Source organism: Nanorana parkeri, unplaced genomic scaffold, assembly GCF_000935625.1.
Source record: "Nanorana parkeri isolate BGI_ZX_2015 unplaced genomic scaffold, ASM93562v1 scaffold410, whole genome shotgun sequence".
Lineage (NCBI taxonomy): Eukaryota > Metazoa > Chordata > Amphibia > Anura > Dicroglossidae > Nanorana > Nanorana parkeri.
Genome location: NW_017306678.1, coordinates 494,195 through 512,106, shown reverse-complemented (window position 1 = coordinate 512,106; position 17,912 = coordinate 494,195). Strand labels below are relative to the sequence as shown.

The following is a 17,912-nucleotide window of genomic DNA, read 5'->3' as shown; positions in this document are numbered from 1 at the left end:
TACCTTATCAACTTGGAGGTGAGTTAACACAATTATAGCATCCTTTCCTTGATTCTGTCTATAGCCACACCTCCAAAAATGTGTCACACATGCTTTTTTGAATCTCTTGCCATGCATGTGTGTTGCCATGCAAGCATGCACTTATTTTACTTTTGCCATCTGATTGTGATTTGCATTGTGTATATAAGTTTAGGCACAAACTCTCCCCACCCCAGTTCTCTGCATTAAACCCCATTAAACCCTGCCCCCTGGGCCCCCTCATTAGTTCTTCATAGTATCCATGCATTTCTTCCACCTTTCAGGTAACAAACAGGATCATCTTTCTCTTTTTCTTCTCTCTAGGGGTGTGTGGCCCTTACTCCTGCACAGGGTAGCACTCAAGTAATTACATGAACATTTTTATTTTAACTATTTTTTATTTATTAGCAGGAGATTGGTTTTAAAGACCAACCTACATCCAGACTGCTGATTGTTCAGTGAAGGAGCATTATGTTTTTTTCTTACCTATTTTTTGCAAAGAAAGTCCAATTGTTAGACTTTTCAGCATAGTGCAGCCTGTTTGGCACAAAGTGCTACCCCCATCTCACCTATTCTGAGGCCAGATGTGTAGAGAAATCACAGAAAGCTAATGTAGCTTTTTTTAAAGGAATATTTAGCTATCAGTGAAGAACCACAGGTACACGCCAACAAACCATCTAGGTTATGGCCTTTATGAACACTATGAGTAGGCATAAGTATCATACTGACTGGACATACCAGCTACCTAATGTGTTGCTATGCAAGAAAGTTATTTTCTACAGATCCTCTGTCTGCTGCTGATATTTACCACATCGTGTTTTTTTTATACATTTTGGTTGGAACTCTTCTCTGTGAAAAACTTGAGATAAGCAATTCTTTATTCTGTGAAAAAACAAACTTTCTAATCAGTTAACAAGTACATTGCATTATTTTCTCTTTTTTCTGCTGGCAATTAATATGTAAATAAATAACTTTGTCAGTTTCAGGTAAAAAAAAATCTAAAACCTAATAACATTTTGTGATTGCTTTACCTTTGTTATTGTAATTTTTACAGCGAACAGATGTTTTGTTCTAGATATACAGCAAGAATTCCACACATTATTTTCCCTTTTTTATTTAGAAACCTGCACACTTTAAGAATTTTTATTAGCTATTTAGAAAATATAAAAACAAACCATAATATTTGTATTTTCTTTCTTTCTGTGTTCATAACAGGCAATATAATATTTTGTGTTCTAGGTGGCTTGCTTGACTCATGTAGCTGCCAACTTCCTTAATGGTGGAGTAGAAGCAAAACGATGGGGAACCGCTCATGGAAGTATTGTCCCATACCAGGTAAAAATTTGATACAAAGCATTGTATAAAGAAAATATTCATGTAAGCAAATTATTAATTACGGTTGTTGTCCCTCGTTTGTGCAAATGTAATGCTCAGTCATGGCAAAAAAATTGGACTATCTTTTCTATGCAACACCTCAACTGAGTATCCATTTCTGTGCGCACCCAAAGAAACTGCAACTTTTATTTTACACTGGCGGTGAAATTAAAGAAATCAAACATAAACGTTTGTATTTCTGTAGAAATGTTTTCAAACCACAGATAACAGGTACATTCATGATAATAATTAGGATCTGATTTACAAAAACTAGAGCAGTTACTCATAACTAGGGATGAAGTTTGGTTTAGGGTCAGACATAAGTTAAAGGAAGACCCATCGTGATTGCAGATCACAGAGCTGCTGAATTAATGTACCCACTCACCCATCTGAATCCCTCAAGCTGTAGTGTAAACCAACCGGCCGGCATTCGGGGGGTGTCTGACCAAATTTGGTTATTAATCGTATTTGGTCAGTGACATCACCCGAAATCCCCAGAGGTGTGGTTACATTGCTGCAGCATCGGTCTGTCTCTGAATCCTCACAGCCTACGTAAGGCTCAGGTATTATGAAGCAGTTTGATGTGATTTAAGTCTGATGTCCCTAGTGGCAGCAGCTTTTCTTTTATTGCAAGCATATACCTCTGTTAATCTAGTTTTGCTAAAAATTTTTACAAACCTCAGAACCTATATCAAAATTTTAACCATTTCACACAAAGTGCCATTTTAATAAGGAGTGCTGTTTTGGGTACCACTTAGTCAAATTGATATTGGAGTTTTGGAGATGGTTCATATGTGGTTAACTACATCAAAAAAGGGGAAAAAAAATCTAACTTGCAGTGAAAGATGAAGAAAATTAAAAGTGGTTAGTTTAGAAAAAATTCTGACTTTCTTTTGCTGTATGCTTTCTCTGAGTTACTGACTAATAAGGAAGGTAGCCTCACAGACACAGCCAGGTGACTAGCATTTTCAAACATACTGTATATTCATGTTTCTGTCATGATAGTAGTGAGGTAGCATATTTAACCTCTTTACTACCAGCTGTTGTACACAAACAGTCGGTGTGCTGCCCTTTTGTTCCAAGTAAACATACCTGTGTACGTCCGCTCGGAACTGGCCTCTTATGCATTTGTGCACAGACATATGAGCACGCTAATATTGAAGACAGAAGCTCACAGGCAAAAGATCTCCCATTCCTCTCACACATAGAGAGCTCCTGAGAGAGGAGAGAGAGCTAGCTTCTAATGGAAGCCAGTGTTTCCCTGTGTGCCAGTGCCTGCTTACAGCCAGTACTAGGACCTGATCACAGCTAGTACTAGCACTAGAGCCAGCCAATACCAGTGCCTGATTACAACCAGTACCAGCCAGCAAAAAATTAGATATTCAAAATGCTCACTATATACCTTGTGGTGTCTATTTTCCAAAAAGGGGTAATTTTGGGGGTGTTTTATACTGGGTTGATACATTTTAAAGACATGATTTTGACAAATCTTTTATTTAAAAAAACCCCATGAAATTAAAAAATAAAATAAATAGAAATAATAACTTTTAAAAAAATCACGCCCGCCGACCCGTCCGCTCGCGGTGAACTCCCGCCGCAGAATGGCATTCTGATAGATGCCGGCAAAATATAAAAAATCGAACGGAACTAGCTGTGACATCACCGCTAGCTGCGCCCAATTGTTTACTTTGTCCGTCACCAGACAGGACTTAGCTGTGTGAGCCATGATTGGGCAAAGTCACCATTACTTTGCCCAATCATGGCTCTCACAGTGCACTGTGCTGTGATTGGGTAAAGTCTTGCACCTGACCTGTGGTCAGGTGCACTGCTTTACCCAATGAGGGCTTCACAAGGCACTGTGCGGTGTGCAGTCCCTTGTAAATATAGCTAGCCTGCCGAAGACACCCTGATAGTTTGTGTGTTCACCAAACACATGAACTATCAACTATCGAACTGTTGCTCGACTCAAACATTCTAGACCATCCCTAGTCCCCAGCACACTTTCAAGCTAGACAGCAAAAAAAAACTAAATCAATTCATAAATAATACTTTTTTTTAGGTACTCCGGTTAAAAACAGAGGTTTTGTTTGCATACATTTGCAAATGCATGTGGAAGCCACATTGACCCATGAAGGCATCTCTAAGGCCCCATTCACACTAAGCGATTTATCACCACGATATCGCGCATTTTTGCCACGCAATATAGCGAGAAGTCCCCGGCCAATTATTTTTAGTGGAGCTGTATGGCCTGGATGGGAAGGGGGTTTAACACCGCGGATGTCAACTGGTTAATGTACAGCTCCATGCCGCTCATCGCAGTCGCAAGTCGCTTCTACATGACCCTTTTTTCAGCGAATTTTGCGTGATTTTTCTATTTTTTAATGCTGCACGACGGTGAAGGTCGCACTACCGTCGCTGGAACGTCGCCCGAAAGTCGCGCTATCCCGGCCGCACGGATCCGCTGCAAAAGGTATGTCGCTTAGTATGAATGGGGCCTTATAAGTGTGGTCCTGAACTAACTGAGTTCACAGCGATGGGACATACAATGCACTGACAGAGAGTAGGCTCACCTGGAGGCAGCTCATTTCTCCCTAAAGATACAGTAGCACACCAGAAGCCCAGGCATGACTTTTTGTACGCAGCTGAAGACTTTCACTGTGTGTCTGCACTAAATCAAAAAAATCAATAATGGCAGACACTACTGTTTGAAACTAGTAAAAGAGAATGGTCCACATGGGCAGGGCAATATACAAAAAAACATAAAGCAGCTGTAGGTCCAGCTATGGAACATTTATAGCAATGCTCAGAGAACAGGCCCACCTGGAGGCAGTCCTTTTCTCCCTAAAGGGATAAAGACCATTTTCTGCAAACTATTACAGGTGAAACTCGAATAATTAGAATATCGTGCAAAAGTAATGGCAGTAAGTGCTGCAAAAGGGGCCCAAACCAAGTACTGAGTACATATGCATGCTTGTACTTATCAGAGGTCCGATATTGTTCTATGTACAATCCTTGTTTTATTGATTGCATGTAATAATCTACTTTTTTGAGGTTGTGGATTTGTGGTTCTTGGGGTTTTCATGAGCTGTAATCCATAATCATCACAATTATGACAAATCACGGCTTGAATTATCTTGCTTTGCATGTAATAAGTCTATCTCATATATTAGTTTCACCTTTTAAGTTGCATTAGTGAAATAAATGAACTTTGAACGATATTCTAATTATTCGAGTTTCACCTGTATATAAAAGCAGTAGCTTTTGTTAGGAGAAAAGGACTCCCTAAAGTGTTACATACCTGAAGGGATCTAAGCTGACAAGGACAGGTTTCCTTACTCCTTCAGTCCAAGCACTTCTGGTGATATGACATGTGTTTTGATGGTAATGGAATGGCATGTGGTGTGTTATAGGGTTTACTGGAACTTGGGGTCAGAATTAGACTACAGCATCAATAAAAACGGTGAACAGCAGATTGCAAAGTAGTAACATTGTTAGAACATAAGACTGGGGTGGCAACAAACAAGAAACGGAGGTCCAGAGACGTAATTAGAGGAAAAGGCATTGTTAATAATGCAGATGTTTGGGCAAGCCCAGAGTCAGTGAATCCAAAGGCAGTTCAGTAACAGAAGGCAGAGTATTCCTGGTCATAGGATACTCAGCTCTGATTGCAAAGGAAGGCTGAACCTAAGATAGTCCATTTGAGGCTAACACCAATGCCGAGCATGCGGACCAGCACATGTACGTGCTGTGAAGTGCAACTGTATGCATTCATGTGTGCAGCCAAGAAGCCAGCAGCAACTCTATGTGAAGGGCCACACACCATGTGCCCACAGAGTAGTGTGACCTTTCAAATACTGCACACTTCTCTATATGACAATATACCATATTGTTGCCCGAGCCAGCAAGGGAACAGGTCATTGCATGCCAGACATTGCTCTGTGGGATAAGGGTCTAAGTCAGGGGTCAGCAACCCGCGGCTCTGGAGCTGCATGTGGCTCTTTCATCCCTCTGCTGCGGCTCCCTGCCCAGGGACGGAATTACCGCTGGGGCCTGAGGCTGTGGGGGGGCCCAGTGAGGTCCGGTCCTAAGCACCCCCCTGGTGGAATATGCATCAGTGCAGGGTCCTGCACTGCCGATTTGGATTATAATGGGGAACAATACACTGTAATGTTGCCTATTATAATCTATTTCTCTGATTAAATGATTAGACAGATTCTTTGATTCTATCAAAGTTTGTGACTAGATTGGAGATGTGTGACCAGTGACGTGGTCACACATTTCAATGTAATCCCGCCCAGTTTTTTGGGGGCAAAATGTGTGACCAGCAATAGGTCAAGCATTCCAACGCTTTCTCAGCTGTCCCAGGGCAGATCTGCATCTCAAATCGTATGTGCAGGAGAATTGATCTGCCCTGAAACAGCTGTTCGGTCCTGAAATGTCACTTCTAACCGACTTTATGAGTGGAGTGGAATGTGAGATCGCACTCACAGAGACGGAAAGAAGTGACATTTCAGGACCGAACAGCTGTTCCTGGGCAGATCAGTTCTCCATGTTAGGGGTCTGGGCAGCCTGGGGGGGGCCTCTTACATGAGTATCAGCTGTACCAGGGGCGGCATGGCAGAGGTGACAGGGGAGGGGGTGGAAGAGGCAAGGCCCCAATAGCAGCAGATAAGAGGAGTTGGGAGGAAGTACAGGAAAAGGGACCCCAGCGACCAGCCCACCTGAGGCCCTGCAGAGCCCACCATAGAGAGTCTCAGATGGGAGAAACAAGAAATCATTGACTGCATGGAAAACTGACAAAAAGCTTATTACATCCAAAAACAGAGCATCCATGTGATTTTAATGCAATGTTTAGCCAGCTTATCTGTTTTACTTTACTTTACTCAACAGGCGGTATCTCACATTAAGTTCTAGAGAAGAACATTATATGGTGCTTAGACCTTTTTTGGCTTGATAAACCATATTGTTCACTAGATGGGCTTTCAAAACCTTCCAGCTTATGCCATTTAGTGCATTATATAGCCCATGTGTTTTTAGTGTAGAACTCACTTAAAGAAAAACATCTGCCATTTATTGGACTGCGCATATGTTATATCTGTTGATGGCACAAAGTGTTTCAATTGTTTCTGTTACACAATTCTTTTTCTATCCTTCTGTCAAAGTTAACCTAAATGAAAAACATGCAAGCAAAAAGTAGCTTTGTTTCTGTTCTACAATTTTTTTAGGAAATAATGATCAAACTCTGAATGACATGTGCAAAGCTTTGTGGCAAGTAGCATCTTTCAGCCTAAAGGAGGCGTGGCCTCCCCTGCCTATGATTTTTAGACTATTCTCTTTCCTACTCATCCCATTGTACAGATGTTCGGCATTTAATAAGCAGGAATGTAAATGATTTTGAACATCTGTATCTTCGGTGCATGACAAATGTTGGACCACAGTCACACCAGAAGTTTTGTCGAATGACTGTAGCATTTAATTAGATGATGAAAAAGCTAAATTTTGTGATTAATGCTTCCTCTTCACAAGCTACTTTCGCTGCAGGATGTGTAGGTTATGTTTATATTATAGTAATTTAGGAATGAATGACACAGAATTCCCAGTATTTGCATTTAAATTAAAAGTATTTTTAAGACTGCTTAAAGGGGTAGTAAAGCAAAATCTAAAAATGAAAAATATGCGAGCCCCCTGGAATTTTTAGACATAGTGTGCTAGTATGCACATCAAATTAGCACATTTTGGCAGACTTACTTGCCAAACCAATCCTCTTCAGCGCTGCGCTCCTCCCTCTCCGGCATTCCCATCTTTGACTCAGTCCACTTCTAAATTTCGAGTCTTTAGCAGCTTGATTGGCTGGGCCCCGATGACGTAACTCCTGCGCATGCACACAGGATTTTCTTTATCTCGGCATGCTGGGTCAGTGCACTGGGCTGCGCATGAAGGGCTCAGTGCATAGACAAAAAACCAAACTGCTGAATGGCATCAAGAATCTTTTATGACAAAAGAGACTTTCCCAGTCCGCAGTTTTTTTAATTTTTTACTTACGCTTTAAGACTGTCACCATTTAAAGAAGAACTCCTGGCTAAACTTTTAATTAATCCTTGCAGTGGGGCTTCCCTCACACTGCAAGATATAACTGCTCGTTTTTGCCTAGGTGCTAATCCGAACCGCTGAGCCGGCTGCCTGCTTCTCTGGTCTCTGATCACTAGATGAAAAAAAAAATATGTAAAAACTCTTTCTACTTACCTAAATTTGCAGTCAAGTGACACTCCTAAGTTCTCATTATTCTCTATGCATGAGCATTATATCTTCTCATTTCTAATGGGCTCCTAATTTTCAACTTGTCACATCCCCTCTGCTGTATCTATGAACAGTTTACAGAAGCAGTACATGTATTCCGGATGTGCATACTTCCCATATACCTTTAGTGTGTTTATAAATGTACTGTGTAATTTGTGTAGAGCGAGAAGTTAAATAGCTGAAAACCTTGGCAGGTTTCTTGTGCAGCTGTGAACTAGTCTCACTTTTGTTTTTCTCATCATGAAAGTGTTTCCGTCTCCAGAAAGTCATTGTCATTCCCTTTGGAATGTGAGCTATTCCTTCACTTTTTGTTCCGGCACAACCCCTTTTCTTTTATCCCTAATAAAATCAATATATTTGCTCTTTTTTTCCCCCCTCATGCGATCATTGTGGCACTAGGAAGGAAGGGGGTAAACGAGGTAAAACTGCTTATTTTTGTGTAGTTAAAATAAAATGATGGTAGCTGAAACTTTACTACTGAGGTGGAGTCTCAGGTAAATCACCCTTAACTGAAAAGCAACATCTAGTTTTTCATAACATACACTATATTGCCAAAAGTATTGGGACACCTGCCTTTACACGCACATGAACTTTAATGGCATCCCAGTCTTAGTCCGTAGGGAATAAGCAGCTGTAGCAGCTTCAACTCTTCTAGGAAGGCTGTCCACAAGGTTTAGGAGTGTGTCTATGGGACCATTCTTCCAGAAGCGCATTTGTGAGGTAAGGTACTGCTGTTGGACGAGAAGGCCGGGCTCGCAGTCTCCGTTCTATATTATCCCAAAGGTGTTCTATCGGGTTGAGGTCAGAACTCTGTGCAGGCCAGTCAAGTTCTCCCACCCCAAACTCGCTCATCCATGTCTTTATGGACCTTGCTTTGTGCACTGGTGCGCAGTCATGTTGGAACAGGAAGTGGCCATCCCCAAACTGTTTCCACAAAGTTGGGAGCATGAAATTGTCCAAAATGTCTTGGTATGCTGATGCCTTAAGAGTTCCCTTCACTGGAACTAAGGTGCCAAGCCCAACCACTGAAAAACAACCCCACACCATAATCCCCCCCCCCTCCACCAAACTTTACACTTGGCACAATGCAGTCAGACAAGTACCGTTCTCCTGGCAACCGCCAAACCCAGACACTTCCATCGGATTGTGTGATTCGTCACTCCAGAGAACACGTCTCCACTTCTCTAGAGTCCAGTGGCGGCGTGCTTTACATCTGACGCTTTGCATTGCACTTGGTGATGTAAGGCTTGGATGCAGCTGCTCGGCCATGGAAACCTATTCCATGAAGCTCTCTATGCACTGTTGTTATGCCAATCTGAAGGCCCCATGAAGTTTGGAGGTCAGTAGCTATTGACTCTGCAAACAGTTTGCGACTTCTGAGCACTGTGCTCTTCAGCATGCTCTGACCCCGCTCTGTCATTTTACGTGCCCTACCACTTTGTGGCTTAGTTGCTGTTGTTCCCAGTTGCTTCCACTTTGTTATAATACCACTAACAGTTGACCGTAGAATATTTAGTAGCAAGGAATTTCACGGAACACCTGAATCCAATGATTTGGATGGGTTTCGCAATACATTCGGCAATATAGTGTATTTCAACAGGACATGGATAATAACTGTATAACAGCAATGGTTAGGTTTCCAATTAAAGAAATCCCTTGGAACTTTTAGACATAATGTGCTAGTATGCACCGCAAATTAGCAAATGTTGGCAGACTTACTTGCCAAACTGATCTGCCTCAGCACTTCGCTCCTCCCTCTCCGGCATTCCCACCTTTGACTCAGTCCTCTTCTGGATTTCGAGTCTTTATCAGCTTGATTGGCTGGGCCCTGATGACGTAACTCAGTACACAGGATGGTAGCTGAAGCTTTGCTACTGAGGAGGAGTCTCAGATAAATCACTCTTAGTGAAAAGCAACATCTAGTTTTTCATAACATATTTCAACAGCACATGGATAATTACTGTATTACAGCCATGGTTAGGGTTCCAATTTAAAAAAAAATCCTAATTATTATGTAACATTGTTAGACAAAAAAAAAAAGTTTTTTTAAAGGTAAATAACAGTAATCCCAACAGTTCTACTTAACAAATTAACAGGCTAGAAAATTCCAAAAGGTAATAATTGATATTGAAGAAGAGTTCTGGGTAAATAAAAGCTTACATTTGCAGTAGCCCCCCTTGCACTGAAAGGGCTAAGGGTTTTGTCTATGTGGCTGACATTTAGCTGTTTCACTTACCTGATCGTCAGTCCCGTGGTGATCAGTGCTCACGTCTCTCCCCCTCTGCTCTGACTGTGGAATGTCCCTCAGCGCCCTCACATCTATTGTAGGTGGGGACTTGCATAAGATGTGATAATGCCACTAGTTCTTAGTGTGTACTTAGCCTTAGAGGATTTGTGCGTGCTTCCAACAAAAATTCTCTATCTTTTCTTTTTCTTGCAATCCACGTAAAAGTCTTAGTAGGAAGAAGTTTCCCAGTTGGTGGTAACTGTGGGTTTCATACTCCATAGCCCGCAGTGGTAACCACTGCAAGTGCAGAACAACATGCAAACACACCACTGAGAGGAAACATGCTGCAGTGTGAAACCCACAGTTACTGTTAGGAGAGGTTATTTTTAGTGTTTTTGACAAGCTACAGGGGCAAGTGGCATTGAATCATTTGTGCTGGAAGCACCTTTATTTATTAACCTTACTTTTAGAAGTTTTCATTACTAACAGATTGCATCAAACACATCTTATCTTCTCTGGGCACCTGGTTGTCATCTGAGCTACATGCATGGTATTCCAGCAAATCAGTCTAATGTAATTTATTGGTGAAGCTGTCTGATTTAAAAAATAAATAAATCACTCCATCCGCTGCAAAACATAATCACTATCATTGCTTTTTTCTTCTAAAAGTCTTCTTTTACAGATGTACTCCACAGTTACTTAAAGCTGAACGCCAGCTATAATGATATATTTATACTTACACTGGTTCAGCTTGACACAGTGTACATACACTGAGTGGCCAGATTATTATGACCACCTGACGTTTGTAGGCAAATGAGCTATAATTTCGCACTGAAGTTGCTAGAGGGCCAGACCATTATAAATAGGGAAGCAGGTTGTTTACCACGACAGTAGAAGTGATTTTTTTCTGAAGATATGTGTAAACGACGCGATTTAACAGCCTTTGATTGTTGGCGCTCAAGCCATGGAGCGAGTATCAGCAAAACAGCAGAATTTGTTAAATGTTCAAGAGAAGCTGTTGTTAAAGTGTTTAAAGACTGGACTGTCAGCCGAAAATCTGGGTCTGAACGTGCGAATTGTGGCCGTCAGCGACCAGTCAATGTTAGGGCAGAACGGAGAGTGACAAGACTGGTACAAGACAACAGAAGGGCAACAGTGCAGTGTCAGATTCCTCGCATCACCTTTCAACATCTCAAGGCGGCCCAACAAAGTCATCTCGTGGAGTCATCTCGTGGCCCAACGAAGTACTGATGGGGTGGTCATAATAATCTGGCCACTCAGTGTATATGTGATGTCACCACCCCTCGTCTATCAGAGCACACCTAGTATTCATTCATAAAAATACTGGCGGGGTTAGTCACAAAGCTGCAGAAGGCAGCCGAGTGAATAACCGAGCCGAAGTGAAGTAAGCTGAACAACGTTCGGCTATTCACTACTGCTTAGTACGGCTGATTTTAGCCGTACATCGGCTAAAATCAGCCGTTCGTCGGCTGCCTTCGGCTGCACCTCAGTCAGTTGAACATGCCCTGCATGTTCGGCTGAGTCGAAGTGCAGAAGGACTTCGACTCAGCCAGTCCAACATCTGGATCGGTTGAGCCAAAGCTCCGGCAGCTCACTCGCTGCTGTTCGGCCCTATTCTCATAGGAGCTGAACGGCAGCTCATAGGAGCAGTGTGTGAATAGCCGAAATGCCGTGAACGGCATTCGGCTCGGCTATTCTACTCGGTACCTCCGTGGTGCTATGCAGAATAGGAAATCAATGAGAATAGTTTTAAAAAAAAAGTTAAAAAAATTATTTCAAAATGTACATAAAGTGAAATTTTTAAAAATAATGAAAGATTTTTTTTTAAAGAAAAAAAAACTATTGGGGGAGCTAGCAGTAACAGCTAGCTCAGCCCAACTGTTTCCTTTTGGCCGGCACCTGCTAGAGTCTTTTAGCAGGTCCTGGCCAATGAATAACAACTGGGTGGAGCCAGCTGTAATGCCACAGCTGGCTCCGCCCAGTTGTTGTTTAATGACAGTTCAGCGTCCCCAGCTGGCCGTTTGCCCCGCTTCGGCTGACAGTTCGGCTCAGTCAAGCCAGAGCAAATGCCTTCGGCTCAGCTGAGCCGCTTGGCTGCCTTCGGGTGCTGTACGGCTATAGTGAATATTCCGTGCAGCAGTCCTTCGGTTCGACTGAACCGAAGGGCTCCCGCAACTGAAGCTAGCAGAAGGATCAGAAATAGCACGGCTGGATCCTTCGGCAGCTTTGTGAATAGACCCTTGGGTGTTTGCTGAATAGCTACTGTTCCGAGCGAGCGACCCGACATGCTTTCAAGGCAGGGGAAGTCGCTCAGCATAGTGGCTGCATCAGGACCCGGAAGATTGCTGCAAAGCACTGTAGTAGCCGTAGCTACTACAGTGGTTTACAGGGCCCTCGTGGCCTTCCCATGGATAACTTATGTTTACTTGCATTATGCCAAGGTGGACCAGTGTAAATATATATAAATCATAGCTGGAGTTCAGCTTTAAAGTGTAGCTTTAAAGTGTAAATCCTAACAATAAACTTCTTGTTTTTGCTCTCTTTTGATTTGGTATATATCATTGAAATATACAATTGAAATTGTATTGTTTTATCTGTTCAATAAGTGCAAAAAACTGTTGATTTTTTTAAAAGAAATCCAATGAGCTCCTAACTTTCTTTGAACTCTACCCGTGCTACACTGAAATCTCAAGCAGTGTTATCATTTTTTCCCAGTTCATCTCTGTGAACTACAGAACACATCCTCTATGTTATGGAAATGAGGCATTTTGCCATCTAAATTAGTCAAGCAGCCTAGGGTGACAAAGCTGATCCACCGTAGATTTAGACCAGTGAGTGCACCCTAGGACAGGAAGTGTGTTACTGACAGAATCACCAGATAAAATATGAAAAAAAGCCTAACAAGATAAATAATGCAACTACCATATCTGGTAAGCCACAATTTATAAAAAAATTGTTTTTGAGTTTAAATACACTTTAATACCTTGTGTGCTAATCTTTACTTAGTACTATAGTATTTGTTTTGCTTATCATCAAGTGTATGTCTTATAAATAGATATTGCTGATGTTTACTGGTAGAATATTTTAAGATCTTAGCCAGCAGATGGCACTCAAGTATTTGCAATGTTGTATACTCTTAGTTAAAAAGTGTGTACTGGTTTAGCTGTTTAAAAATGTACTGGCAGCTACTGTATATGGCAGACAGTAAAAGTAAATCCCAGACTATACTCATTATAACTTGTATGTACACAAAAATCTATGTCTAGTATTTTTATAAAAAAGGTTCTGTTAAAATGTATTTGAACATGATGAATTCTGAACAAGAAATAAAAAAGTAAGACTCAGTTAAGACTGAATTATAAAGCATTCCATTCACGTTTTTTTGTGTTTTTTTCATATGATGTCATTTTTTAAAAACAATTTTTGGAAATAAATTTGTTACATATTTAAAGGCCTGTGTGATTAAGGAAACAGTCCTTCCTTGATCCAAGTGTCAAATGCTAATTCCCGTGTAGTGGTTAGATTTATAATTATTGCATCAAAACTGTTTTGCAGTATTGCATAATTACTGTACACAACACTTATATAAACATTCAGTTTCTACCATTCGCCTTGTATATATCCTGGTGTAGATTTAAAATTTTTGAACAATAATGCAAAATTACCGTGAAGCAGAATAAACTTGCTCATTAGTAGCTGCATCTTCTCCATAATTCTCTGTAAGAATAAATCTAACACAACTTGGTATAATTTGTTCACTGTACCTTATCACTGTACTAATATACACTTTAATGGCTTTAAAAGTAAGGGATTTCTAAAGCATGGGGTTTTGGTGTGTTGGTGTGTTATTGGCCTGAAGACAACTTTTTAGAAACTTAAATTAAATGCATGTAATTTCTACTTAGACTCTACACGTGATTGATTTTCACAATTTGGGAATTGCATGTTGAGGACATGGGAGACCGGGGACAACAGAACGAATGCAAAGATACCACACAGTACCATGCAGTCCACTAGTTTCGAGAAGAAGTAAAATGCCATTGTAGCTTAGGCTGTGACACTTGAAACAACATAATATCTGAGCTGACGTCTATCGGGGTCATGTAGTTTCAAACAGTGGATAAGGGAGTCAAGTTGGCCCTAAATGTTTCCATCCTTTAAAAAAAATCTATCAAAGATTTGCTCATTTCAGGATGGGCAGTGTTAGGAAAATGACAAAAAGTGCTAAAAAAGTATCTTTGTGTCCAATAGAGGAGTACAGATGGTAAGACAGTAAGCTGCACATGCAGGAGAAGAGTGCAAAGGGTATAACAGGAAGTATGTGCAGAGTGCACAATAGTGGGCAGCATGTGGAGGAGAGTAGTGTGGAGTATATGACAGCAGGCAGTATGTGGTGGAGAGGAGTGTAGGTGGTATAATAGTGTACAGTCTAGCATTGTGTATAAGAGAGGAAAGTGAAGGGTATGATATCAGGAAGTATGTGTAGGAGTGGTGGACAGAGGGTATGACAGTGGTTACTCATCTATCCAAAATTTGAAATCCATCAACAAAACTGACTATTTGTAAAGCAGCAGAGGAATTGAGGACCAATAGAAGTAAAAAAGGGGACACCAAAACTGAAGCAGGTTATTAGCAGTGTGACAAGACGGAGCTCTGTCACGGTATAAAGAGGATTTGGTGGCACCCAGGGTTCTCACTCATGCAGGCTGAGGGGCTCTGGGATTTTTATTTTGAGTTGAGAAAACTGGTTTGCAGTTTTTTTTAAAGGATTGGTAAATCCTGGTATGAGTCCTGGATCCCGAAGGCTTTGTAAAGACTGGAATGAAGCCCTGGCTCCACATTTTGCTGGTAACCAGCACACTGAGTTGGCCTAGGAGACAGAGGAAGACTTCACTATAGAAGCTGCAAGATGGTGCATGTGTGCACACAGAGTCTGAGCTGTGAGGATTACCTGGACATATAAATGGCCTGAAGTGTGAGCCAGAGCAGCTGTGCTGCAAGTGGAAGCCCAGAGGCTGAATGTGTATCTCTTTATGGAAGATGATAGAACTTTTTTTATAATAAAATTGGGCAAGATAAGCCCTTGAAAATGCGTAGCTCATAGCTACTGCAAGACCTTGAAGCACTACCTTTGAGCTAGTTCACTCAGCAGATACTGTGTCATGGAAATCACTATTACCAGGTGCAATGAAGATAAGATTAATACTTGCATGGTATAGTGAATAAATGTAAGGGGTATCGCACATGTGCTGGAGAATGGGTGCTGAAGGGTTAGTACACATTTGCAGGGCACGCGCCCCTGAGGGCACATACACAAGTGAGGGAGTATTGAAGGCTTAAAACACATGCTGGGAACTCGGTGCTGAGGGGTTAAGAAATGTGCTGGGGACTGGCCATTGGGGGGAGGTACATGCACAAGCACTGCGTACTGGCGACCGAGGGATTAACACGCATAAACTGCAGACTAGGTGCTGAGAGGTCAGAACCCATGCATTGGATATGTGAGCAGTTAACATACATGAGCTGGGAACTGGGTGCTGAGGAGATAATGAGCATGGGCTAACAGCTGTTTAGGGGTTAATGGGCATATGCTAGAAATAGATCACTGAGGGTTAATGCATATTCATATGGTCTCAGAGATAGTCACTGAGGTGAAATGCATAAACACAATGCAGACTGGTCACTCGGGGTTAACACACATATGCTGTGGACTGATTACTGAGGGGTAAATAGTCATAAGGTAAGGATAAACGTCTGATAGTTTCACACTTATTCTCTGGGAGTTTAATCATTCCATATACATTTTGCTTTGCTCTATTTGTTCTATTTTGGGCCGTTTTGTAGGGCGTTTTCCATTGGGATACAGCCAAGCAGCCTTTGGAATCGCGCGACGGCCGCGCAACTTTTTTACCGCAAATCGCGGTAAAAAAAATGCGCGGCGGTCGCGCGACAGACGCGCTTTTGCAATACGCCTAGGTGTGAACCCAGCCTAACAGAGCCAGGGCTGTTTACTTTTTATTTTATCAAAAGTGTTGAGTTAGACTTTAACTATATTTGTAAACGAATGTGTCCTTCGCTGATTAGATGAAGAGAGGGGGAAATACTTCATCACACTTAAAACAGGATATAAAAATGTCACTTTTTTGTTTCTATGTCATTTAGGTGTAATTAGCCTTAATTGTTATGTAAGCGTAGTTCCTTTTTGTTAGAAAACATTAAAATAGTTCAATACAAATAATACCATAACAAAGTGTAATTGAATATAAAGTTGTGTAACTGTTGTTTTGTTATTCATTTGGGAATTTATTTGCTATGCATAGTGATTTGTTTTCACTTATTGTAGATCTAAACAAGGAACCAATGCAATTTGAAGGTTTTACATTTAATGCTTTATTTGCATAAGATTCTGTTAGTAACCTTATATATGTTGCAGTGTTGCCTAACTGGGGTTGTTAGGAGTGTCTTACATTCTGTGTGATAGAATCATGGTCTCTTTGAAGGGTATGACAAACTTCAAAATAAGGGTTAAAGGAGAATTATGAGGCAAGTGATTTTCACTCAGCCTCATAATCTGAGCCAACCTGTGACAATGAAACTGTCACAGGTCGGCTCAGTAGATTAGGAAGTGAGCAAACGCATACCGTCGCTCGCTCACTTCTCCATCTATCCCTGGAGAGAGCCGTGACTGTCACTCACGGCTCCCTGCAGGATTTCCCCCCTCTCCTGTCCGATCCTCCAGCGCTGACTGGCGAAACGGACGGGGAGGGGGCGGGTACAGCTGGCTCTGCCTCTGGATAGGCAGAGCCAGCTGTCAATCCCGCAGCTGGCTGGATCCAGACAGTATTGTCAGGTCCCGGCTGCGACGTATCAGTATACCACGAGCTGTAGCTCGCGGTATACTGAGCTTTGGGTCACGGGAGAACGCTAGTTTGTGTTCTCCTGTGACCCTTAGGAGAACTATGGGGAAAAGCCCTGACCCCATAGTTCTCCTTTAAGGATAGAGGGCTATTGGTAGCTTTACTTAAGAAGGATGAGATAGATTGCTTGCAAAAAATCATAAGTGAAGCAGGGTATACACAATGCAAATCTCTGCTGGTTCCTGATGAACTGGCTGTAATATTCGCACAGTGGGTGCTGCGGTCAGCACCCTTCAGCCTGTCATCCCTTGATCAGCTGATATAAGGAGCTGGCTAGACAGCAGCCAGTGGCCGTTTTCAAAATGCAATGCAAACAGCGGGTGATTCGTCCATCAATGCTTGTAAATGTTGATGAAGGAATCTGTTATATTTTCTTCATTAAGCCCGCAGGTTGAGCAAAGAAAATATAAGCGCGTATACCCAGCTTTATGCCTCATGCCTACAAAATAATATTGGAGCAAATATTGAATTGTCTATATCTTGTCCTATCTTGTTTTTGGTGGTGGGGTTATGTTGGGCTGCCAGAGATAATAATAGATGGCCTATGGCATATGACAGCCACAAAAAGGGGTGATTAATTTGTTAATGGGAGATACATTTCTAACAAAGAGCCTACTATATATATATACTAGAAAATACTTACATGAAAACCAAGCTGTTCAGCAATAGTGAAAGTGATAGGGTTTTCAAATTATAACAGCGGCAGTCGGTTTGTTCAGTGATCACTTTTTATTCCTGTAGTTAAATAATGTGCGGTCACACAATTGTCTGCATGACTCGGATGAAATTCATGCATTGTATGGCCAGCTTTAGTTTGTCCTAACAACCTGCCTTTGTCAATTTTGTTTAATAGCTTGATGTGCATGTAAATATCTTCCCAAATAATAGTTATTTAAGGGCACAAAAAAAGTGCATGGGGCTCCTCCCAAAAGTCATATCAGGCCCTTTAGGTCTGGTTGGAGTTTTAAGGCGGAACCCCACCCCCAAAATATGGGGAACACCACCCCCTAAAATTCCTACCATATCCTTGACTTGAGCACAGGCCTGGCATGGCAGGA

General features: G+C 41.7%; 1 protein-coding gene across 2 annotated transcripts in view; it reads left to right on the top strand.

Moving 5' to 3' along the window:
- The window catches only part of SUGCT (succinyl-CoA:glutarate-CoA transferase), a 580,716-nt gene that overhangs the window by 89,064 nt on the left and 473,740 nt on the right, over positions 1–17,912 (top strand). For both annotated transcript variants that reach the window (XM_018559667.1, XM_018559666.1), the window contains one exon: positions 1,258–1,353. In XM_018559667.1, the coding sequence (XP_018415169.1) occupies positions 1,258–1,353 (96 nt within the window). The remainder of the gene's footprint in view (positions 1–1,257; positions 1,354–17,912) is intronic.